Raw genomic sequence first — 26,769 nt, forward strand, 5'->3', positions numbered from 1 at the left:
TAGGTCTTGGATTTTTCATTACTTCGGAAGAACCGTTGGCATGCGCATATTAAGATTGATGGACTGAGAATTATATACAATTTCTCACGTGTGAGAATACGTACATACACATAGAAGAAAGGTAAATTGCTTAAAATTTTAAGAGCTCTGCCGATAACATCATTAATGAAATATTTGAAAACTCTTTTCCCTCATCGGTTCAATTCTTTGCAGTACTTACAAATTCACTTAGAACGCAATAGATTTTATAACGTGTTGTATCGTATACCTGAAACAAACAAAAAAGATAATATCAGTAGGTGAACAGAAGAAACTTATCCTTTAAAGCTTTTATTTTCGTTACCCTATCATAAATTCTGTTCAGACTAACGTCTAAACATCAAACAAATACCTGGTAAACCCAAACTGAAAAACTAAGGAAAGCTTTTAGAAATATAACTAGATCGCCCGAAGAAATTTAGCTGAGCTTGACGTGAACCTCCAACGGTAAAAGCCCGGTAATATATTCATTTTCCTCATAATTAAGTTTTATAATAAAGTTTTAAACGTAAACAGGAGAAACTTTTTTATTTTGCTAGTTTGTTCGTTGCAGATAATGTCAACCGAATTCTGGGAATCTTCTTTAGAGAGCATCGTTAGTTTTGCACTAAACCGAGAGTATATTATACTATAGTAGCTAAGGTAGAAAATATATAGAAAAAAAATGTGAAAACCAATCTCTTTGGAAATATTCTTCTGACGACGCGTGAAGTGAAAAATATTTTCACAATTACATCTGGGCGCGACGCTCGAGTTTCGTGGCAGAATAAGCCTATAAAGCTCTTAAACCTGCCATTGCAAACAGCAACAAATCTCCAAGTTTCTAAAACAATTAGCAAAACCAAACTTGCCCTATAAAGTGTAGGTTAAAACCTCAACTTTGCTCATACTGAAACTTTTTAATTAGTTGTATCGAGATTTGTAAGCTTAACGTAGCTCAGTGTCGGTTCGTGTTAGAGCTAAGACGTTTTAACTGCTAACAAAATTAAATCTTTTTACTTCAGCTACTTCACCAAAGTGTGTACAAAACTATACTAACAGATTGCTGAGGTAAATATATGATGACTTAATCCAACTTAAGTTCAAAAAGTGACGGTTTTGGAAATACAGGATTTCAAATTGAAATAACTTTTCCTTTGTACTCGGTAAATTTAGTACTAATATAAATTTTATTCTGAAACATGTTCTTCGCAAAAAAGATAGAGCTTATGGAAGCCTCGATAAACCTTTGGTTTTGAAACATTTGGAGCTAAACCAAAATTATTTTGTAGTTAATTTTATCTTCAATAATTAGGGCTGGGGGTTGGGATTCTTGTAATAGATGGCTATTTGCAATAATTGTGCATTCATTATTATTAATTTTGTATTTAATATGAGAACTGGAGACTAACAGCAATATTTTGATTGAATGCTAAAATGAAGGCACCCAGTGTTTCTAATAAATTGCTGTCTAAAAGAGTGAGAAAATTATTAGCAATAGCAAAACATTGGATACTTCACATTGTCAACATTGTATCCTTGTACTTTGAACTGTAAATATCTCAAGAACGAGGGTTCTTGGAAACTCATACGAAGTATACCTTTTTTGCACAAAAAGGTTTTGTGGAACACAATTTTTTGTTAAAATGAATTAAAAATGAAATGTTTGTCATTCCCAACTGATACCACTATGGACTAAACTTCTAACTGTATCAAATTTAAACGCTATGTCGTAATAATTAACGCTAGACCCGATTTAATTAAAATTAAATGTTACAAAGTTTCGTGTCTTGAGGAAACGATAGCGTCCCAAAACTTTCCGGGGCTATTGTTCGCTTTTGAAAGATGATTCCCAAAATTTTGCTTTTTGTTCGGTCTCGGTTCAGAAATTTTAACGGCTTTACTGAGAAGCTGACCTGAAGGATTTGTACCTTATTATTACAGACATCGAAAAGCACTGGTACATGAGAAAATTACAATCATTTCCCCTATTTAGTATAGATATTTCAAAATGAAATCCACTGATTGCACGCAATAATCAAATTAAGGGAGGCACAGGTCATTTTTGGTTATTGTAGCACATAAATCAGTTGCTAATGGCTTTTGTAATGCGTTGTTGGAAAAATATTCTCTATTGTGTGAAATCGTCAATATAGTGGAATAAATTTGAATCAGTTAAGCCGCACTTTTACGACCTGGTATTAGGCTACAATGTGTTTGCCAGATTATGAACGCTTGGGAAAACTGTCCTAGTTTAGTTGCAACCATATGGATTGATTATTATGACTATTGTGTAGTACTAAGAGTTGTGTACAGTACCCGTAAGAGAGTTTTCAAGAACTAACAAAAGATATTACAAACTCAGAGATTACTTGGTTGGTAGAGGTTACTTGGCGACCACTTGGTATCCAGAGACCCAGATTACTGGTTCTTATAACCAAAATGGAATATCAAGATATACGTACATGAAATATCTGATAAAAATAATCTCGGATAAGATGATGCAATTTTTCCCCTCTCAATTAACCGATTAATGTTACCATTTTGAATGATAATGTTTGGTATTATTTAAGATTAAAAATACACTTCTATCAGATTTTTTTGTTCTAAAGGAAAATGTGAAATATTTATATATTCTATATTATTTCCTGAATTTACTCTGATTCCTAGATTGACAACAGCACCAAGACATATACTTTATTAAAAAAATGAAGTGTACATTACTTGTTCGTTCAATCTGTACTTTAACAAATAAATCAGACATCTGAAATAATAACACCACATATTCATTTTCCAAAGCAACTCCACTAATTAAATCTAAAGCGCGATACCTATATCTATCTACATCTAGAAATTACACACAACCATAATTAATGCTATTACATTACACTAATCCTGTACAATCGGCGTATTATTGATACAGGGTACTGTGGGTTAGTTATCTCAAAACAAAGCGACCTCGATTTTCGATTAATATTGAACTTGCTTAGGACAATAAATAGAGATATAGCTACAAGCTCAGTTCGATCTCCGGTATGTTGAGGGTAAAGAACCTGCTCCCGCTGAATGAACATCCTTATATTAATGTGGTTTAAAACTTGAAGGGAAGTTTATTGCCTCTTAGAGTGGCACGTGAGTTTAAAGTAAGTAGAATTCGTGTTTCTAGGACGCATTTCAGCGAGTTAACCCTTAGAGGCCGAGCCTTGAAATGATACCATGGTATAGTGAAGTCTATAGGCAGAAAACTTATAGTTAAAATTTCATGTTGTTAAGTGGGTGAAATGATGTTCATTCAATACGGTTCAACTAACAGAAAAATATAATATATATATATATATATGAGAAAAAATATAACGTTGCTGAAGGCTCATAATTTTAGGAAGTATGATGCACATTTCTTTTTGACTATATTAACTGCGCAACAATCGGACTAATATTAAAATTTTTAATTAAATACCGAGTAGTCTGGCGACATCATCATCTGTAACTAATTCATAGGAAACACTTAACTCTCAATATGTGACCTCGTTTTAGAGTCTCAAATGCAAACGTGTGCACACATACCTTATTAAAAATTAATAATTCAACCCCCAAATGATAAATTACTCTATAATCAATCTATCTTTTATCGGGTCATTGAATTTATTGGATTTTATTGAAATAGGTGTACACGAATCTATATTAATAAAACCTAGGATAAAACCAAATAAATGGAGTTTTTTGTATCGAGTGAGTTTCGGGTCCATTATTAATATTCACAAACCACCGCACACTCAATTCATTTTGTGTTATTAGGCGGTTTTTGCTTTTAATGTTAATGAGTTCTGGTCTACATTAGCTTATAATAATGTACTTTGATGATGTTTATCTTTTCAAATAAAATAACTGGATTGTTAAATAAAGTTTGAGATACCTACTTACATCCTGAACTTTGTACTTTAAGTGTGTTTGTACACAATTGAATGGCCATCAAGAATACAAGAGATAAATGTTCGAAAGTTGCGGTGACAATTTTCACATATCGATTTCAGATTCTATAATATGGAATGATGAACTGTAACCGTATTGTTGCCCGAATAGCTTCACTTTTTCCATTTGGAGAAAAGAAAAAATGCTAAATTTTATTCATCGTCGGATTAAAAGCAAACTATTTAACAGTGCTAAATTTGCTAATAACAGTAAAGTAGGCCTAATTTTCTTTGAGATTGAGCGCAAGCCAAATTAGTCCCCATTGTAGCACATTCCGCTAACGTTGAGTACATGAAGCAGAAAGGTACACGCAATGTCGCTCTCAAACTTTATAAATTCCCTAATTAAATAATCGTTGAAAAGTTGGCTTTCGAATTATACCGTAAAACTAAAACCAGCGAATGTTGTTCGGAACTTTATGACAGGAAAGTAAGTTACACTGTGTATTCATCGCTGGAAAATTGGAGGTGACTTGCTAAAGACCTGCGAGCTATAAATATCACACCCTGTTTATAAAAGCTCTTTAATCTATACGTGAACGATTGTAAAAGGTTCATAAACCGAAGAAAATTAATCTAGACATTGTTCAGATTGCTGTTTCCCATCTTAGGAGTTGTTCAGTTATTTCTGCGGTTTTGTTTTCTCTCTTTAGAAGCTAATCTCAACGAATAATGTAATTTGGCGCGCCCTTTATTATCTTTTGTTTTCGAATTTCGGGCCGACTATGCGGCTTTTGGAACATTTCCCGGCGAAATTCTCTATCTTTACATCTATGGAAGGGTGTAATAGGGAATACACGATTTCAAGTGGGAACCTTTAACGTATTTAATAAACGTTAAATAAGTAGGGGAAACCTTCAATTTTAAGTTTACCTCCATGTTTAAGGTACTTGATTTGAGTTTCATATCTACATCATTTTATGCATTAAATTTTAAACCAACTCGTATAGCTCTTCAAGATTTACTCAGGGATGATAAAAAATAAGAAAAGTTTACTACTGAGCACTAACGTTACGAATTGTTGGAAACTACGGCTGGGTGGCAACTCAAGAAAAAGTGCCCTCTCTGATTTAACTTAAATTACCTTTAATTGGGCATAGAGTGTTAAGTGTGCTGAGAATGAAATATGACCGCATGATGAGGGAAACATGTTACCAAAAAGATTTTTCAACAGTTTTTTTGATAATCTTAATGCCAAGGGCCATAGTTTTTAATAGTGCAAAGTTTGCTCTAAACTGCCAGCACATATGTTTTAATTTGTCCACTTTCCCAACAATGAAAAAGTTTTGAATTAAAACTTTATAGTTCTGGTGCGATTCTTCGCAGATTTTATTACTCTACTTTATGGCTCGTAATTTTGAACCAAACGAGGTTTTGTTGGAACTTGAAATCCCGTCAGATGGTCAAACTAAAGATTATATTAAATAGGAGTTGAGACCGCCAATTGTCTCTTAAAGTAAAAAATATGAAGACACATTTTACCCCTATCATACAAGGAAAGTACATATGGCATTATTATTCCGAAAGAATAGTATATTTGGATACGAATTTCATAGGGTAGTAAAACGTGTGGTAAAGTGCTACTTTCAGATCGCAGTGAGTGCGGAAAAACACTTTGCCACACGAATGCACGCTGCACAGTGTTCTTACCGCGACTAAAAAAATATAAATATAAATAAAAAAGATTTAAAGAACTGCCTAACTGGGAATCGAATTCAGTGTCATCACATCGGAAATCCGACACTAAACCCATTAACACTGCTTTCTTTCACAATGACCGACTAAAGGATAATTTTGACGTTTCGCTGAGTGTTTTACCTCCTAAATTAACATCTTTTTGCCATCTTGCAGACTGCTATTACTTAAATATTTGTAGGGAGATATTTTGCTTAATTGTCTACACAGTCAAAAGTACGTACTTCAATTAAATTTTAATGTAACAGTGAGCATTTTGAGGATCATACAGACGCAAGATCATATATTTTCTCGAATTGAGAATTCAAAAAATTTAATTTCTTCGTTCGGCAATGAAATAAAGTTTCAACTTGTATCATTTTGCATCAATTCGGTAAGTCCAAATATGAGAATTGTACAGCTGAGATCGGAGATGGGACCACAAAGATTAAACAAATAATTTGAAAAAGTGCCAAGGCTAAGAAACAAAATTATCGCGATTAACGGTTTGCATTTTGAGGCAAAACGTGTCTGGAAACATAGGGCAATAATTTTTCAAATTTAATTGGACGTTATTTTCCTATTTTCGGGTTATATTTTTAAATTAATCCGACGATATATAGACGTTGAGAGAATTACCTCTCCAGAATGGGCAAGGATTGCCCGAAGGGTCAGGAGAGAAGCGAGAAAAAAATTTGTTTGTTCAAAAAAAAATAACGATATTCTTGGCAAAAATGTTGATCTGATTCGTTATCAAAAAATATAAGTTTGTACGTCTCGTCTTTCTCGTTTTCAACTCATCAAATGGACATTTTTTATTAATCATCCACGGAAATATTTTTTCCAAAATGTCAATGGAATTATGAGTCCATAAATGACAATATTTTTATGAAAAATTCGGGGTTAAGTGGGATTATTTATTTACCTCGCTCAATTACTTTTAATATGCAGAACGTTTGAAAATCGAATGGAGCTTACGCGCACCATACAAAAATTATGATGCCAATGGGAAACATTGGCATCATAATTTCCGCACTAAATTTGATATTACGTAATACATAATTAAGCATTTTCAGTTTAATGGATAAAATGAATATTTCCGGACGATTTAATAAATATTCTACGTCGCCGAAAATGTATATTAAATATTCTATGGCTTTCGAACATATTATTTCCAAATTTATTACAAAACTAACCGCTAGATAAACAACCGTGTTGTTAGTTGTCCACAATAGATTTTATTATCCATCATATGGTTCCAAAATAGCTGAATTCAAAATTGAGTCCAACTAGTGTAAATAAATACGAGGTCAAACAATAAACCACAACACATTAAACAACTCTTATATGACTTGATTCAGAACGAGCTTGTATTAATATCTTTTACTATTTTACAAAGAAAAATGAAAAGAAACTTTCATTTTGATGATTTTATTTTGAGGGATAAATTTTGTTACTTTTGAGATGGATTCTCATGTGACCCCCCCTTAGCAGGCGCGAATACAGATTTAGTTAAAAATATATATAAGATACAATGAAAATTTCAATTTTCGCTTTTTCAACTTATTGTTGAAAAAGCAAAGAATTATTTTCTCTCCATTTTTTTCAAATGGGATGATTAAAAGAATAACGAAAAACGGACTTCGGTCAGTAACCGAATGCGGAAGAAATGTATTTCTGTACAATAGTTTTCCTACGAGCACACATGTGATAGCTTCGTGTATCTTTTGTAAGAAAACAGAGAAATGCTGGATATCTGAATTGATAGGGGAGAGGGCGAAAACCCTGATAAGTAATTAGATTTTTCCGTATTGTTAAACTGTCCCTTTAATTTGCACAATATATAAAGGTCGAATATTTCATTTCATATCTGTCGTTCCAGTGGTAGGAAAAAATTTTACTTGTTTGGGCTACTGGTAAAATTGTCTCTACTGCCGACAAATAAAGTCTTTTCCTGTCTCCGAAACATTGCGTCAACTTGATTTATAAACCTAACGGGGAAATCCCTTCACTTTTAGTTGCCTCCATGGACGATAGAAAAAAATTGCAGGTTACCAGCGATCGTGACCAAGTTTACCCCTCCCGATGATCATCTACTAATCAATACTTAAATTAATATAACATGTTTTCAGGTTGGGAGAAAAAGTAATGTACATATTTGTTCACGGATCTACAAGAATGTGGTAATTTTACATCAGCTGTAAACACTCGATACGATCTATTAACCTCTGCAATGCAAGAAATGATATGGAGCGTGCATGATGAGTTCATCACGTTATATGCCCCCCTCCGGAAATATAATAAAATTCCCATATAGATAGCAGCCACCAGAGTATTTAATAGGCCTTAAAGTTCCAGTTTTAGTAAGCTTTGAATTTTAAGTTTCGACGTAAAGATGCGCAAAAGGGCAGCAACCGTGGTACATCAAATATCATAGATTTTATTCTCAATTATTTAATACGTTTATTGATTAGAAATTTTAATAAAAATGACACACGTCTAAATTACAGAAGCACTAGAGGTAAACTAGGAAATGGGAAAGTTCTTGGAAAATAGAAAGTTTATTTAATTCTGTAGAATTTAGCCTCAAAAGTTATACAATGGCTTCTTATTACGGCATTATTTAAAGAGGTTTCTTAGTTAATTTGCGGAAAGTGCGGATGTTTACGACCGCGTTTGAAGCGTAGTATTATACTCGCATATAATGAGCATCATTCCCTATGGAGAATTGAGCCACTCGCTTCGCTCGTCACGTAAACTTCCCCATCGAGCATGACAGCCTTCATTATATGTTCGTCCAAGAATATATAATTTTTACAAGTCAGAGTGTGTTTTTTGACTCTTCAAAAAATGCACAGAAAAGTGTAACTGTCGCTTCTTGTAGAACAACTATTATTACTGTATAAAACTCACAGTTAATACATTTGACGATGACAAACTTTCGGAATTTTCCTATATTTCTTATTTGTTTTTAATCCTAGTCAGTCACATGCTATATAATATTGTAATCAACTGTCAATAGGTATTACTAAAATTTCCTCTCTTTACTTATTGCATGAACTTGTGCATGTCTGCAATAATGACTTAATCGGAAGTATTCGTTTAAATTAAAGCCCAGCCTAACGCTATTATTGACCTCATGTGTCCTCAATAATCCACTTCACTATACGTATTATAGACGTCTCATTGTTTACTGTCGACGTCATTACTGTAGGTAAACATCTACAGACGATAATACTGTGGATGGCACTTTATGTCTTATCGACCCTTGCTTGCCCTATAGTTAGATATGTGTAGGTTCAAATATATGTGTATTAAATTCATTCAAATCATATGGTCAAACTGGGTAATCATAGACAGGATTCCTTTATTGCAAATTGTACCATTCCAAAATTTTCGCAAATGTAAATATGACGAATAAAGAAATGTTTTCATTTTATTTTTAAATTCATCACATTCTAGGTCGTCAATAATTTATTTTTGACTCTAACAAATGTTTAGTGACCTGGGAAAGAATGGCCTAAAGAATGTTTTAAGAATATTCGGAAAAATCAGGCAGATGTCTGAAATGCCTCTCAATATACTTGATGAATCCACAAGGGGGGAAATCAATTTGGATTTGCAGACACCTGTCGAACGTCGTTTAGCGTCGATATTAGTGCTGACTGCATACAAGATATCCAAGGAAGTGCCAAAGCCAAATTAGACAGCGGAGTTTTGGGCAGTGATTTAGGACCCATACTTAAGTGATAGCCTCGAATCTGGTAAATCCTCCAACTCTCATAGAAATTATAATACTTCATTTATAATTGAAATTTAAATCCCTGTTTATATGGATTTATGCTTAACAGCATATATTGCAGAACAAAAATTAGAACAACAACCTCTGCTTGCCTACTTACATTAATAAAAGGTCTTTAACACCCAAGTACATAAACGTGCCAAGTTGTTTTGCTAATTGCGGCAATGACTTCTTATATTACATGACAAATTAAACAAGGTTCTCGTTTGTGTTAATTTACAGTTTTCCTGCATGCTCAATTACACAGATGACACGGCATGTTTCGTCGTTTAGTGTTCTGTGAAATGCCTTCTTTCTTTTGGCAGGTAGACATTCCATGTGCATAAAATAATACTAAAAATGTTTTGGGTCGTATCAAAAACATTAAGAGCAAATAAAAATTAGAAAATTACAATTTCGGCCCCTAATCAGTTTTTTGAATCCGCCTTGCGGGCATATTTGTAATTTTTACGCTCTTTTAAGTTTCATTGTTTTCACTCGCTTTGTTCGATAACGAATGTTTAACAAGCCGAACAACGAACAATGAATCATTATTGGATTTTACGATTTGTCAGAACACGATTTTTTGTATGCGATGAACAGAATTCCAATCTAAGCTGAACTATTCGAATATGTTTTTTGACCCCTAAATTAATTTGGGAAATTTACATTGTGGCTAGAAAAATCTTCGTGTATTCAAGCTATTAAAAACTACATTTCCATCTTGAATCTCCTAATTATGACTGGGAGAAATAACGGTTCAAACAAACATAAAATTTAGAAAACAATCTCAAACACCGCTACCTTTCATACATATATTATATTCACTGCTGGCACGTCACTGTAAGATCTACCATTAAATTTAAGACCTTAAGGCCTAAATTTTAGATAAATCCCGGCTCAAGGAATTAGAAAAGTTTTTATGGTTCACTCACTTAGTTTACACATAAAATATTCCAGTCTATTTCACACTTGAAGAACATGTAATCCACTTATGTCCCGAGTTGCCTTAGATGCTCTTGCATATGAAATTCAAAAGCCATACTCTAATCGATTTTCACGATGAAAAGATGGAATTGTTGTAGAATAAACAAAATTCTACGAACCGTAAAACATCAACTGAAAATCTATAAGGTGTACAAAATTGACGAGAAATCTTATATCGCTTTTATTCGGATCAGTGCTCGAATATACTTCCTCGATCCTTATCGAAATAGACGGTCGTGTATGACTGTAAATCGTCTTTCTGCAGAAAAATGTTTACGATAAGGAAATATGTGCATTCAAATGACTCATAGGAATGCATTTAACTAAAAAAAGTTGTGTGCAGAGGTGCAATGTTGGGAAAGTATTTAAGATGATAGGCAAAAAACGGTCAGACCAACAACTTGAACCTACAGGGTATTTTTTTATACGAATCTAACATAAGGAGGTTGTAGAAAGGACAATATTCCATGATTTTCTGCAAACTATATTAGGTTGTAAATTTTTGACTCTAAGAAGTAAAATTCTTTCCTAGAATGATGATCTACCAAAACTCTCTATGAAAGGATGATCACATCAACCTATTGGTACCGTGGAAAGACAGATATTACTTAACAACTAAACTAACAATAAGAAATTAAGCAGTAAAGAAAAAAAAATTCATTGCAGCCTAATTCGTCACCGAATGACCCAGCAAAAGCTTCAGCTCCGTTCATCGTTCGATGATACCTGAATCGAACGCCAATATCAGTATAATGAAATAAATAATGCAACTTAAGATAGTTGCTCTTTCCTTTCTACATTAAAATCATCAGATTTAAGATATCTATAAATCATGTCGATTTTTTTTTCTATTTAACAGTGTTGACACTATTCTCCTCTATAGAACTATTTACATTCACTTATCAAACCTATGTGCAGCAAGTTGAGTAGTTTAAGCTCATTTACCCAATGCCTACCGGCAGTATAAAGCAATAAATTTAAATTGCATTCAAAAGCTTCAGAAAAGCGACGAAAGTCGTCACAATGTCGGCAATCAGTGGCTCAAATTAGATAAATCCTTTGAATAATTCGGATTGTGTTCCCAACAATCTCCTTGCATATGTTTAGATTTTCTTCGGGCGTCTGCTGAAGTTCGTTATGCAAGTTTTAACGAAAATTTACTCTTTAAAATAACAAACAGACTACCTAGCTTTGTTCAGCAATGTTCAGAAGGAAATGTGTTTAGGTCATGCATTTGGAAAATATTTACATATTTATTTGATGATGTCTCTGTGTATTTTACCAGCAGAGTTTCACGTGAGCTAAAATTTAGTAAACTGTTCGTAAAATTTAAATATCGACGGGTTCAGACTCAAGGCTCTATTCAAATATGGCATGGTGCAGTACCTTAGCCAGCACGTTTTTTCCAATAATTTCCAAGGTCTAAATAGGTCTCAGCTTCTAAGTCTTAACTTCTATGAGTTTCATTTTCCGAATATTTTTTCGGGGTAATTTTCACCTCTAGAAATGCCTAACATGTCCAATACCCTGATATCTTGAGTGCCCGGTTTTAACTCAATCAATCATATGTAGTAACCTAAGTTATTCTGAGGGTAAATGAGACGCCTAATCTTTCATAGGAGTTCAAAGAAAAGCTAATGGTGTAAAATTTAATACTGAATGTGCATTTCAATCAATCAAAAAAATATGTGATGCACCCAAAAACGACTGCCCATACTGCACTCGCATATAAAATAATGACGGAAATGAGACTTCACAAGAATTCGATGATAGTAGCAGTTTAAAAAAGCAAACAACATAAAATCATATGCCAGTAAAATCACTCACAGGCATTTTGCTAATAATAAAAATGGCACAGTTCCGGAAAGAGTAAATGCAAAATAAAGAGATAATAGCTATATGTTGAAGCTGGATCCGCCTTTTCAGTTTCTCGTTATGGGGATTGAAACGTTGCGTACGCTCCGATGATACAATGCTAAAATGTTGGGGTGAATATTTTCTTTTATTCTAAATTGCTTTCATTTTTCAGGGGCAATCGTATATACAATGCAAAAGTCAGTCGTTCCAAAAGTTGTATCTTGCCGTGGTGATCGCGATTACTTCATGCATCATCATCATATTGTCAGAAATGACAAAGTTACCACGAAACCACGTTTTTGGCTTCGAATATACAAGGTGTTTCTCATTTGTATTTAACTCCGTATGAAATTTTTTATTTAATACTTTGTCATACCTCGCATTTTTTTCCTAATTACCGCCTGTCTCCACACATAAAAGCTACCCTAGATATTGCGTAACTTTGCCCAATTAATATAACATTATGTTCGGCGGCGTAAACCCCACCTTACTACAACGTTACTTAACCGAACAAGAATTTTGAGTTTAATCAAAATGGGGTCGAGGTTCTAATCATCAACAACTATCCCATGCAGACATGTCCCTTGCCAACAATGTAAGTAAATAATCTCGGTCGATTTAAAGTGGTCTGCCAAGATTTATAACCGCACTTCGTTTGACCCTCCAAGATTCAATAAAGCAGCTTAATCTGGGCCGGAGATTTGCAGTTTAAGTGACAACAGGGATAAGATCCCGGCAAGCAAGGCCCTTTAATCTGGATAGGTAGCAAAACGACGACAATGTTTTATTATAAGCATACACGCCAACTGTCGGCGTAAATCCATCGTCGGAAAAGATGCAGGGAGATATTCCTCGACTTATTTACGGGATGCAGGAATTTTTTGATTTTGCCTCAAATTCTAAACAGCAGGATTTCATAAATTAATTTACCATTGGAAATTCAATACTTCAGCTAATAGGATTAGATACATCCTAACCAACTCGACTAACTGAACTTTCGATATTAGCTTACCTACGTAAACACTTATGTACGCAACGCTCGCTCTAGGGACCGATCCCTTCCGACCTTCGTAGGGCCAAAGTTGGGCCCAAACTTATACCACGAACTTTGCTCTTGACTTTGCTCCCGATCCCGCAATAATTATCACTAAGTGTCGGTTGATATTAAGTAATTATATCGAATTTGCCTATGTCGATACTGTATTCAATCTGGTTGTTAGTTTGGAACATCTTAATTGAGCCGAGTTGGGGCGAAAGATATTTGTTATTAGTTGCCCCACTGGTTCATATTAATTTTGGTGTTTCGAGGTAACCTAGATGCAGAATTTCCATTCATCGATGTTTCTGTTAGCGAATGTAGGTTTATTAAGTTTATATGTGAGTTACTTTGCTCCTCACGGTGGCTCATTCTGTGTTATACTCGTACATACACAAAAATTAAAAAATTCGTATTAAAACTAGAAAGCTGCGTGAATTGTGAAATTAAATCATTTAGCGAATTGAAACGGCAACACCCTGAATACTACAGGTTAAACGACAATGCACTTAGAATGTCATGAACCTTTTTCCTTAAAATCATGCATGGATAAATTAAAGAGGGACAGGGGGGATTCAAGATAGCTACCAATGGATCCGTTTCTGAGAGTGCTCTTGTGAAAAACTGCCACAATATATCGACAATTAGACTTACCTGTGTGACTCGTGGATGTTTTGTGTCTGTGGGAGGGCCAAGTACTGACCGTTGAAAATTGTGAAGATCCACCAAACGCTCTTTAAGTCTTCTAAATAGACTGAAACTGGTAACCACGCTGAAGCCTTGAACTATCCTCTAAATACATCTGGGACTCTGATGTCACTGTAACGGATGATGGTGACCGCCAAAATCGTCAACAGAGCGAATAAAAGTAACTTTGGAGCTATTACATGAAAACTACCGTTTAAACAACGAAAATGTGTTATTGCAGAGAATAATGGTTGAAATGTATGTTAAGCACAATCTTCTGATCTTTGAAATCAGAAACAAAAAGGGTGAGTACCATGATAAATGAGTCGTTCGCAAGTAAAAGTAGCAAAGTTACTCAGCGCCTCATATCAGCAAACAATCAGGGAATCGAATTATCCAACCAAAGAATATCACTGGTCTAAACAAAGAGTCTTCTAATGTGGATATTTAACAGCCTGCAGATCCGCCTGCAAGTGGTTTAGGCTAACTAAACAAAATAGCAGAACTCAAAAGAGAGGAAGAGAGAAAATGAGATTTTGTGTAAAAGTGTAGCATAAAATAAATTTTTGTTAGAACACCAATAAAAAATCGAATCTAATCTAGTCCACTAACATAGCATTATAAAGCACCCTATGATGACTCGTTAACAAACACTCCACATTCAAGAAAACTTGAACCCATTAGTGGGAAATTAATCATTAAATTATATCTCACTAAATGTCCAAAAAGATCATTATTTTATTTATTATGTACTGGAAATCCTTAAATTCTAAATTTTCAAAATAATAGCTTTCCTACAAGCAAATTGCTGGCTGTTTTCCAGTAGGGGTCTCATCTTACAACCCTCAGTGTTCGGCTCATTTGGCCGCAGTACATGTCAATTTACAAAATAACTTAACTCCTGCATAAATATTATCATTGGCAATGTCATGCCGAATCAGTGGACTATGGGTAGAAATAAATTCTAGTAACAATAAAATTATTGTTATTATTATTCCCCAGGGTGAAACCTGAAAAAACAGTTTTCTGTATCCACCAGGCAGGCTTTGTATGAAATTTATTAATAATATAATAATATCGAAGCTTCAAATAGAAATACCATTTAGCGTTCTGTTTTTGATTTGAACTTTTTGCATCCCATAAACTCATACAAATTTTATCGGAAACTGCCAGCAAGAGCTGGTACAAAGCAACCTTTTGTCTAGATATAGAGCTGTAGGGAAATTCCCGAATAAAAAAATTTAACCACATAGAATTACATATTATTCGTTCGGCAAGGCAAACACATGGAGACCGCCTAATTTCTCTGAGGACATTTTCTTGGCCAATATTCAAATTCTGCGGATTCACTTCTCCACATGAAATCCTTGGAGGTTTCCTGCAGATGTTGCTGCATCCGTACGAGTACGGGCGCCCAGAGACATCGAATTACACACAATTTAGTGGCCGCTACTGCCTTTGTAAGCTTTCGGTCCTTGGAGAACTATGATTCAATGGAAACGGACCGCCTAACTTTCCCTTTGCCATGGAAAAATCATTAGGTACGTTTCTATTCAAATTTGACTTTTCATAGCTGAACCATAAAATACTAGGAAATGCTTATTTCATTATTATTTTGGACTTGTAGTGGAAACGCAAACAGAATCGCAACGCTTTCTGTGTATTATATTATACGATTTATATTCATTTAAACAGTTTGATAAATGCGATCTCCGACGAACAATAAATTCGTGGAGCTTGCCGTACAACTTCCATTTTCCAAATTACTATTTGTTCCAATTCATCATTGCTGTCGCTTGTGTTTATCGAAAGAAAAGGGCCCATATCTAAATATTGACTCACATAATATATTTGGGAATATAGAACGAGGTGGTATATATGTGTATGTGTAGGGGCGAGAATACATTTGCATACTGGGTCACTCCGATCGGAAATAGAGGAAGCTTGTCCAGTTTACTGGGTCCAACGCACTTATCACAGAAGTCAAGCTTTTAGAATGTGAGTAACAATTGTTGCCAGATTAAGATTTAGACCATAAGATACGTTAGTCACAGTATGTTTCCGGAGTAAGACGAAGAGATCAAGGGAATTGAGAAAAAAAATGGAAGGGTTTTGTAAATATTTCAAGCATTGTTAATGCACTTAATAGAATTCATAGTATTTATTCGTAAATCCTGGCTAAAAGTTTTTCCGAAACGTATACACATTTAGCGTGCACTGATAATTAGTGGGGCTAAATCCTGATATGCGGTCGGTTTGGAGACCCTGTAGCTGACAGATAGTCGAGAAAGGGGTACGGGACATTCTTAATTGATGGATGGTTCCCCGGAGGTCAAAATGCAGGGACCTTTTAATGATGTTAAGGTGGCTTTAGGCTAGGACACTATATGAATACTTCGCTTTAAATATAATTAAAATTTTTCAGCAAATTATCATTAATGTGTTATATTGTCGATGCCAAAGATATAGATCGAATTCTTTTGGCTGTTAAGTCAAAATTATTATCCAGGCTTAGAGAGCAATTTATTCCCATTCATCAGAGCTGTCTAATATATCCTTCGGAAAAAAGGTAAAGCGTCCTGAAGAATTAGGATTAGACTTGCTAGTCAACAAGCGTAAATATACCATCGTATTGTGTGTTCGGCTCGTCTTTAAGTGAAATTTATTGCCAGCTCGTTTATCATTTACGTAGTGCCGCATATTCCTGGTATCAATATGCATAGTTTCGCCAAGTATGCCCGTTCTTGGAGTCCGGAAACTTGCCATGATTTTCTGACACTTCATGGATAAAGCCTTGGGTTAAATTCGAGGGTGGAGGAGAAGAATATTTTAACTTAAATCGAACTTACTAAATATGATGGTTATTTAATATTGATTTAGCCTGCAAAATTTTCAGTACAGTGCACAGTTAATTCGGTTTTTTCTTGACTAGTACTAGTTAAAAAGTTAATCTTGTCATAGTTTCACGGGTTTAACGACAAGAAGCCATGCTTCAAGCGGCACTATCTCGAAAACAGTTGGAGACCTACCTATGCTAACCTACAGAAAATATATTTATAATTTCAAGGCGATTCCAAAAAGATCGAAATTTAGAGGGCGTGTTACTTGAAATTTTGATGTTGCCGTTGGTTTCAGACTCAACCTTCAACTCTGCGCCAGTGAAACTATTTCTCTAAGATATAGCATATAGCCTACCTTGGCCGTATATGAGACTCGGTGAAGTTATCTTTTTTAATTTTTCAGAACGTTTAATGGAGCACTTACCATGAATTGCTCCGTATCTTTGTTTCATATTCAATAGGATGTGAATGTATAGAAAAGGGCATCAAAGCAGTCTTACCTTAATTCCGATGTGTATTGGGAAATCTTGAGTTGCAGCTAGGGAAGACAAAGACGACAACACTGGAACTACCGGGAGTGAACAGGACATCATACTGTCAACCTGAAACAAGAAATTGCTTGTTATGGAATTCCTATCACGCTCATAAATTCCAAACATTGCTTACGAATTTTTGTAAGTCAATGATAAACGCTTGACGCTCAGAAAGAGTTGATTCAAAATCTCAAAAGGTTAAAGGCGGAAAGAATTCTAACGAATCTTTTAAGGGTTAATTAATTTTTAGTCTTAGTTATACACAGAACCTGAAAACTATTGAGAATTTAATAGTTCCTGAGCACTTTACTCAAATTCCAAAATATTAAAAAAAAAGTAAAATGAAGCATGATCAGTCAGCACGAACTTGACCAATACACATCTATCCTAATTTCCTTATGAAAAAGTGATAAAAGAAAGTCTGATACATTTCATGAAAATTCCTGGTTCTAGTAGTTCTTGGTAATCTTGAAAACGCTCATAAATCTCCGAACTTACTTTGTACTTTTTAAAAGTTAAGTATTAGGAACATATATAGTAAATCTTTTAAGAGCTCATAAAGAGTTCGGTTAAGGCTAAAACATCTCCTAAAATTGGTAAGTATTCTGATATTTTAGAAACTTTTTGAAGATTGAGCAGATTTTTAGCACCTCCTTCTTTCATAATTTCAATGACGGTTTGCGCAGATGAAAGGACTGTATAAGAAGTGAAACCCTTATCTGAAGTTATAACTTATTTTCACTGCACAAATGAACTAATTAAACTTTCACTACAGCCATTCCTTCTGCTCTGTGTTTGAAGGAACAGGAGGACCATTCTCCTTTTTAAGCAGGCCCTCATTGTGTCTTAGGGCCGCTCGCACCCTCTCGTATTTAAATAACTTTTCTTCCCCTAAATTTTCATTGTGTTGTTTTTAAAGAGGTTTTCGGTGGTCCCGAAAGTATTTTCTACCGAAGCAACTACGGGAGATTTTATCGACGCCAAAATGAATTGACGTCCAAATTGAATTTAACGTTCCAGAATTTTGAATTTTGTTAAGACTTTTTAAACACAATTACGTTTTTAATATGACTCTAAAATAGGCAGGTTTAATTAGCGAGTTCAAAGGAAAAATCAATTATCTAGGTTCTCTGCGTTACAAACATACCTATCCGATGCACACATGCATTTGCGACCGGTCTTTTGATCTTGTATCAAGTTTTAAAATCAGGAGTTGGTGTGCCTTCAGCGATTTGGCGAAAAATAATTAATCCGAAATCCAAAGGGTCCTATTTGAACACCCTTTGAATCCGGAGGTACGTATTACGTACCTATGGAGCGGAGTAATGTGGGCATATAATTGACATCAATATGGTTCATTTGAAATATGACACTTCATCTGTGTAATTCCGTGTAGGAATGACCAATCAAGAACGTTAGTTGTAAAATAAGACATTTCGTAACAGAAGCTAAATTATTGTCTGCAAGTAAAAAATCCATGTGGTTTTTTCGATCCTAAATCAAGTACCAAACAAAGGAAGGATTTACCTTTGAATGAAATTGGTGCACCTGGTACATCCAACTAACTAGAGTGATTTAAACATAGAGCTGCGGCGTGTTTCCATTAGAAAATTAGTTACTGCAAAGATTACTTTAGCCTGCAATATTAAATTCTACGAAACGCAGTAAATACAACGCTCGAGTGGGCTTAAACCTTTCGCAAAACTAAATATTCTTTGATAAAGTGCCTTTGAAGGGCTGGTTGTATTTATTTCGGTATTTGTTGCGGATTTATCCCTTCTCTTTATGGAAAGCTAATATGCAAATGCTAAAAGTTGAAAATTTTTGAACAACACTATAGAGAAGCAACGGATTGATAATAAAAGCAATTTAAGAACTAAGAACTAGTTCTTCAATGTTCAGTTAGGGAGCGACAACTATCAATTAATAACCAACTGGCCGCTGAAGTGGTTTTCGAAATCAAGTTAAAGCTTAACCAGTTGCAGTAAGAACAGCTGTATGAAATACCTCTACAATTAACAGAGACACTTTGATTGAGGGTTACAGTTGAATGTAAGTTACTTCACATGAAGTTTAGCAGGAGGTTGAGACACTGACTCTTAGTAATTTAGAGCAAGATATTATATGCTCGAGATGAATGCACGTGGCTCCTCTAGTTGAACTTGAACACGAGGATTTTCGATACATCGTGCTTGCAAACAAGAGGGGTATTTATAGACTGAAAATGACTGAAGTAGGGGCTAAAGAGGAAGGGTGAAAATACAGTTCGGTCTGGTGTAATTTGTCCTTGTGTATTTCTCCTCGCCCCTTCCCAGACCCCTTTGTCATTTAACGTTGCTTCGTCTTTGATTTTTCCAATTTTAATTCAATTGACAAACATTCTTTTTAAACAAACCCTCTCTATGGCACGCTATATAAAGTGTGATTTATAGGTATTGTTAAGACTTATTGGCATCTAATATATTAAAACTTTGGTATTACACATATTACGGTTTTAGTATAAAGAACACAAATAATATTATTTGCGGTATATTTACCATAATTCGTACACTCGACGTAATTAATTTACATGATATTTTCGAATAAAATTATATCCCCAAAGTCATTACGGACCTAATGTGTATACATTTTCCGAGCTGAAATTTAATGAGAGAGTAGGGACTGTTATTACATTTTTAATAATTATTGTTATTTCCGACTTAATGACTGTTGGATTTAGAAATATCTAGATAACTGTGAATAAAAGTTTCATGTTTTGAATTCAATAGTTAAATGTATTAGACAAAGGTAATAGAATAATACCAGATATATGATCTAACGAGGTAAGAAAACCCCTAGGGGCCACCGCTATTCCTTGGAAAATTCCAGAGATTTTTCATATTTGTTTTTTCCCTCAAATTTACCTATAATCAGATCTTAATCCACCAGAACAAGACAATGGTTGGCTAAGAATAATTTTGATAGTAATGCGGTAACGTAAAAACTATGGACCTTGCTAGGAAACTTGAGTTATCATATACACTGACAAAACGGTTTTCAACTTATCCTCAAATTTCCCAGCGATTATGGCTAACATCCTATTTCGTGAAAAATTCGTGACACCATCTAAAGTCGAGCTGAAATCCATAAGAAGGCCTGTCAGGCGACAAAGAGAAGTATAGTTACTTCAGCTATGCAATGCTTAACCTGTGCAAATACATCCTGGCAACTTAATAAAAATAGAAACACTTTTGATTGCATCCACTACCTAGGTTTATTACTTTATAGAAAATTCCATAAACCAGGGAATTTTGTTTGAATGTTAAAAACACAGCGTCCCGTCGCTCCCCAGGGGTTCCTGATGCGGTGATTTGCATTTTTATTTTATAATCCTTATAGTGTTCGGTATCATCCTGGGAAATAGCTGCGTCAAAAACGGATTTCAGAGAAAAACAGCCTGAGATTGTTGAGTTTTAGAGATTTTGCTGATTATATAGTTCAATCAGGTAACAGCCAATAAAACCTAAGTAAATGCATATTTTGACGAACAGAGGCCACGTTATAGTGCATATATAACGACTAACACTATTTTCGTGAAAATTTCAGGATTATATTTCACGATCCAGAAGAAGTTGACACCACCTGTTGTTACTCTAAAAATCAGGTACTTCATTATTAACTGTTAGGAGTTACGACGTATTGTTATATCATGGATTATAGTTATGTTATTTTTTAGTTGAAATGTTCAAAGTGAGTTTAAGAAACTGATGTTACACCCATGGACAACCCCAGCCATTGGGTAATACTGTTGGAATTCCCAGCGTTTAACACCCATCTTCGGCTGAGGAAAGTTATTTTATGATTGGGATTTCCAGCACTATTCTTTGTCGGACTAAAATTACGAATCTAAATTAAAGGTGCCGCCAAACGAATACAATGGCCGGGCTCCAATAAAAGTCCAGCGACCATGCCTCTAAGTACTACGCTTTAACGCGACAAGGTAGCCTAGAAGCCGCTAATGGGGTCTTATCGGGAGTACGTCTATGGGTGTTACACCTCCGTATCAGTACTTAAGGAGGGTGCGTAACTGAAGAGGCTCTCTTTTCTCGCTACTTCATCACAGACTCGTACGCGCTAGATTCTTCTCGTCAACATTCTTTAAATAACGTATTTCTCGATATTGTATAGTTGTTAATGTTACCAATAAACCTTTGTTAAGTTAAGAAGGTTTAGTTTCTTTTATACGCGAAAACAGTGTCTCTGAGACTGCAAACTCAGGGTGGTCCTTCATAATCGATCAATCCAGTCCACGATCTACGTAGTTCACGGTTATCGTATCGAAAGGGGTGCATCGACCCAACCACGTACACGCGTCAAATTTGGACCAAACATTAACTAACAATTTTAACCCCAGTAATAGACACTAACAGAAATGTATTGTCAATCTGTCACTGGCAACTGTGTCAAAATCAATGTCTATAAGCAAAAAATTATACAAATGTCACACACATCACAAGTATCATAAATGTCACAGCAACATTTGATTATTCAAATTCTGCTTCGAATATAATTTGGCATTGAAAATTCTATAGCATTCAAGGCCGATTCGTGCAATCCCACTCAGAAAAAATCACACCCAATTGAATTCGGGCATTTTTCTCTGAGGTTAATCGATCATTTTCAATACACTTGTTGTATTGCATATATATCACTGTCACCATTCAAAAATTTACTACTGAAAATTGTGTTAGGATTTTCACATCTCAACAATGTGTCAATTAACATTAGTTGGATTTGATGTTTGTGTTTTTAATAATTTTCTCAAATTAAAAGCAATTATTCCTGTTTGTTATATAATGCTTATACATATATAATAACATTCGTGGAAAATATTTCATTTCAAATATGCGTTAAGTATTTTTCTGCAAAATCGTTATAAAAATACTATATTTGTTTTAGTTAGTTTTATTACAATGTGTCAAACTTGGAATGACAATAAATAATAAAGATGTGCGATTTGTGTAACATGAATTAGGGTCTAGTTCTCTACAATCCTAATTGAGTTAGTAAAGAAACAACCAAGATGATCACTTTTACGTATCAAATTGATTTATAAGATCTGTTGTATGATGTCTTCGTAGTCTCCTTCTTGGAGGCGAGTGTATCAGTTTTGCTACTAGATAGTTTGGGTGGTCAGAGATGCGGTTCATGTATTTGATGTGAAATCTTCAAATTTCTTCTAGTACGATAGATATATTTAAGTCACTGTGGAGTGTTCGATTTGTATCGTATCACGATGAGTTTGTAATTGTGCGTAGTGTTTTAAATTGGAATCGTTGAAGAACAGAAAGATTAGTACTTCTCGTGGTGCCCTACATTTGAATTCCATATGTCCACACATTTGTATATCAGTATTTGTCTTTCGAGCGATAACGTAGATTGTTGACCAATCAACCAGTATATTTTCTTGATTTTGATGTTCAATTCCTTTCTTTTAGTTTGGATGTGGTGTTTCCATGTCAAGCGGCTATCTAGGCCCATGCCTAAGTATCTTGTACGTTTTGCTTGTGGAATTTGTTGATTATTGAGGGTAACAGTTGAGCATGTATCCCGTCTTAGTATGAAAGTTACGTGCGTTCACTGAGATTCGTTTACCTTCATTCGATACTTCTGTACCCAGTTTTGTAGGTTATTGAGGTTCTCCTGAATCTTTTTAGAGGCTATTTTATGATTCTCATCAATTGCTAATATTGCTGTGTCATCCGCGAAGGTAGCCAGTGTGGCATTATTGTTACAGTTGAAGTCTGCTGTGTATAATGAAAATGGGACTGGGCCAAGTACTAAGCCTTGATGAACTCCTGCGGCAGCTGTGCATGTGTTAGATGTAGTGCCATCTATTTTAGTTTGAAACTTTCTGTCTTCTAGGTATGACTTAATCAATAGATAGAATTGTAGTAGAATTTGCTTAATTTTCTACAATAGACTTTTATGCCATACTCTATCGAAGGCTTGTTGCATATCTATAAATACAGCCGAGCAGCACAGTTTATTCTCGAAGTATTCATACATTTCTGAGGTGATACGATGGATTTGTTCAATTACAGAGTGCTGGTTACGAAAGCAGAATTGGTGATCCGGAATTAGTTTGTCCTTGTCAATTGTAGATTTCATTCTTTGTAGTAGAACTTTCTCAAACACTTTAGATAAGCACGAGAGCAGGCTGATTGATCCATAAGATGTTAGTATATGGCTCTCCTTTCCAGGTTTAGGGATCATGATGATGTGAGAAATTTTCCACTGCCTCGGAAAATTTGATATACGTATTATGGCATTAAATAATTGTGTTATTGACGTTAGTGTCTATCTTTTAAGTTTCTTTAGAATGTACAGTGTTATTAAGTCATATCCAGAAGCCTTATTATTCCTGAGCAGTTTAATCTCTTTTTGTACTTCTGATGGGGAGAACCATTTCACTGGCGGGTTTAATGGTAGTGGGCATTTAAGGAAATTATCAATTTCCTCTGACCATTTATTATCAACGGTGTTCAAGTGTAGCTTAAAGATCTCAGGTAGATAGTAAGTGAAAGCATCAGCTTTTTCCTGGTTGGTTATAGTCCATCGTGTATCTTGTTTTATAGGGAAGTTATGTACTTTTGGTCTTTTGAATGGCCTAACAGCTTTCCATAACAAGTGTTTATTATTTAAAGTTGGAGAGAGTCCTCCTAAATGTTTTGTTCATGTCGTATTGAATGACAATCTTGCATAAAAGCAGTTAACGTATATTAAAAAAACATCCACCACTAGTGGTGTAATAACCGAATATATCGTATTTGCCGGTGGCCCCAATTAGACGTTGCGGGATTGATGGAACCTGGGAGATTTTTCCGATTTTTTTTTTAGTAATTCATTATAAACGCTAGGCCCCCAAACATTAATCTTAGCTCTCATTAGTATAATTTCTGTGTAGAGTATTCGCTTCCATTCTCCCTTAAATTACATGAAATCCAAATCTCGTCTACAGGTTAATCGCGTGCTTTGCAATAATTAGAACGTCAGGAAAACTACCCCGTCAAATCGGAATTTTAAGCCCCATTTCACCTGAGCTGGGGCGTCGATCAGTAAATCTCCGGATTGTACCAGGGGCGCGTTCCTCATCCTAATATACATGTCACGTCAAACTTTGGCCAATAAGACGGGGAAGATTAGACAACGGAAGTGACGTGACTGGGGCGAAAACGCCATTTGTTACCCGTTTAAGAGAGATCTATCTTGTTTCAAAAATGAAGAAGAGGTTCATTGTCTACAGTTCTATTGAGACTCTCAGGCGTTGATAATTGTATCGCATTACGTGATTAGGTGTTAGAGATAGCCCCTAATGCGTTGTTTCGCGCAAACAGTGCAGCGTGCCTGCATATTTTGCAACGGGACAATGGATTTTTTATTATATAACGACGCCGTTCCGTATTCAGGCGCCCATCAGCTCAGCTGGGGCCATCAGGATCGTGTCCACAACAAATGGAAATCACTTTTCTGCAACAAAAGACAATCGTCGTGCTTGTGGCAGTTATTTTACGTGTTCGCGCTCGGTGGGGGCGCCTCGTTAGGGGCTCGTTTCGATAATTGCCACTCCTTCCATGAGCGCACGTAATTTGAGAAAACGTCGCAATTATATTTTATCTTGGAGAACTGATTTCTCTTAACAACACTGAAAGAGAAGACGAACGTCAGCTTTTGGGTTTTAGAAGAATCACAATGGAAACCCTAATATCCGGTGCAATTTTGCTAAACGAAACGCGACCATAAATAAACCAGAAAGGCGTTCCATCTGTTGCGTGGCTCGCGAAACACACTGAAATAGACTTTTGGAAGTTTGCTTATAAAACACCTGTTGCGATTCGAAAAACGTCAGGCTTTTCCGCATTTAACGGGAATTTATGGTAATCCTCCACCAGGTTTATCCTGGCGTCTTGTAGGAGCAATTAAAACTTTGATCGAGCAAACTATCTACTTAGTTCCACGCCATCATTCCGGTTGGTTAAGGACTTCGTTTTGTAGTTGCCAGCTTCTCTCTATATCAAGTCATGCAATGCGACAAAAACGTTTTGTCATTCTTTCTGAGGAATCGATATAACACATTCAATTCTACGCTCTTGGGGCTATACTGCACACAGCGTCAAATCTCTTGGACTTCCAGTTATTGGTGAATTATTTAAGTCTTAAATAAAATACGAATTGTATTGTAAAATGTTTATTTATTACTATATATCTTAAGAGTAACAACATTTTTACAAAATTTGCAAACAGCAATAATTAATAGTCAGTATGACCTCCTCTTTGATTCACCAACAAATTGACACGACGATGCACTGACACAATCAAGCGGTTGATCATCTCTTTACGAATATTGTTCCATTCTTTTCCACTCCAATTTCAATTAAGCCATCCTGACTTTTGAGTGAATTGATGCGGCGGTGAACTGCTCTAGGTAGGTGATCCCACAGGTTTTAAATCGGATTTTGATCTAGAGGGTTCGCTGGCCAAAGCAATCTGGTAACTTGCCCTTCTTCAAGTACTGTCGCAGCTGTTCTTGCAACATGTGGTCACGCATTGTCGTCCATGAAGATGAAATTAACATTGCGTAATGGAAGGACAATTGGCCTGATAACTGTATCAATTTGTCGTGTTCTCACGAATAGGAATTTATGGAATTCGTCGATTGTGCATAATTCTTCCCCAAAATATTTCCGTCCGTCTTCGATAAGGAACAACCTCTCGAGGAAAATTGTGTCTTTGTTGACGACCTGGCTCCTTCCAAACCTGTTGCCTACTGTTATCACCCTGAAATCCAATTCTAGTCTCATCTATGAATATAATCCACCGCCATTGCTGCAAAAACCAATGTCTATGGTCACGCGCCCACTGTAAGCGAGTGACTAGGTGTCTTGGGTATAGAGTAGGTCTCTTAAATGCCTTCTCATACGAAGTTTTCCTGAGTGAAATATTCTTCTTACCATAAAGGTCAATAAAACATGGCAAAATGTACATTAAATATGTGTTCTAAAGGCTTGAGCTGGATCATGCTGATGTTTATGGGCATATTAGAACAAGTACCGATCCTGTCTTTCAAATAAAAGCCGTAGCCGCCCACTACGTGGCCTCCTGCCACTTTCTTCATACCTTTGAAAAATTTTTAAAATGGATGATCTTGAAATTTCTAACAGTCTGTGTATCTCGTGATTTGAATGGCCAGTTTAATGCAAAGCCACAATTTTAGCACTATTAAACGCGTAAATTTCACGTCCTATCATTTTGCACACAACAATGTAATATTTATAAACTCAAAAATGTACCCAAATCTGAATAAAACTAACAATTTTCTTGTGAATATCCATATAAATTAGAAACTCTT

General features: G+C 35.3%; 1 protein-coding gene across 3 annotated transcripts in view; it reads right to left on the minus strand.

Moving 5' to 3' along the window:
• The window catches only part of heph (polypyrimidine tract-binding protein 1 heph), a 212,843-nt gene that overhangs the window by 113,793 nt on the left and 72,281 nt on the right, over positions 1-26,769 (minus strand). For all 3 annotated transcript variants that reach the window (XM_066391845.1, XM_066391844.1, XM_066391846.1), the window contains exon 2: positions 17,349-17,450. In XM_066391845.1, coding sequence (XP_066247942.1) covers positions 17,349-17,441 — 93 coding nt within the window. In that variant the 5' untranslated portion in view covers positions 17,442-17,450. The remainder of the gene's footprint in view (positions 1-17,348; positions 17,451-26,769) is intronic.

The sequence above is a fragment of the Euwallacea similis genome, chromosome 7 (genome assembly GCF_039881205.1).
Source record: "Euwallacea similis isolate ESF13 chromosome 7, ESF131.1, whole genome shotgun sequence".
In the NCBI taxonomy this organism is placed as follows: Eukaryota; Metazoa; Arthropoda; class Insecta; order Coleoptera; family Curculionidae; genus Euwallacea; species Euwallacea similis.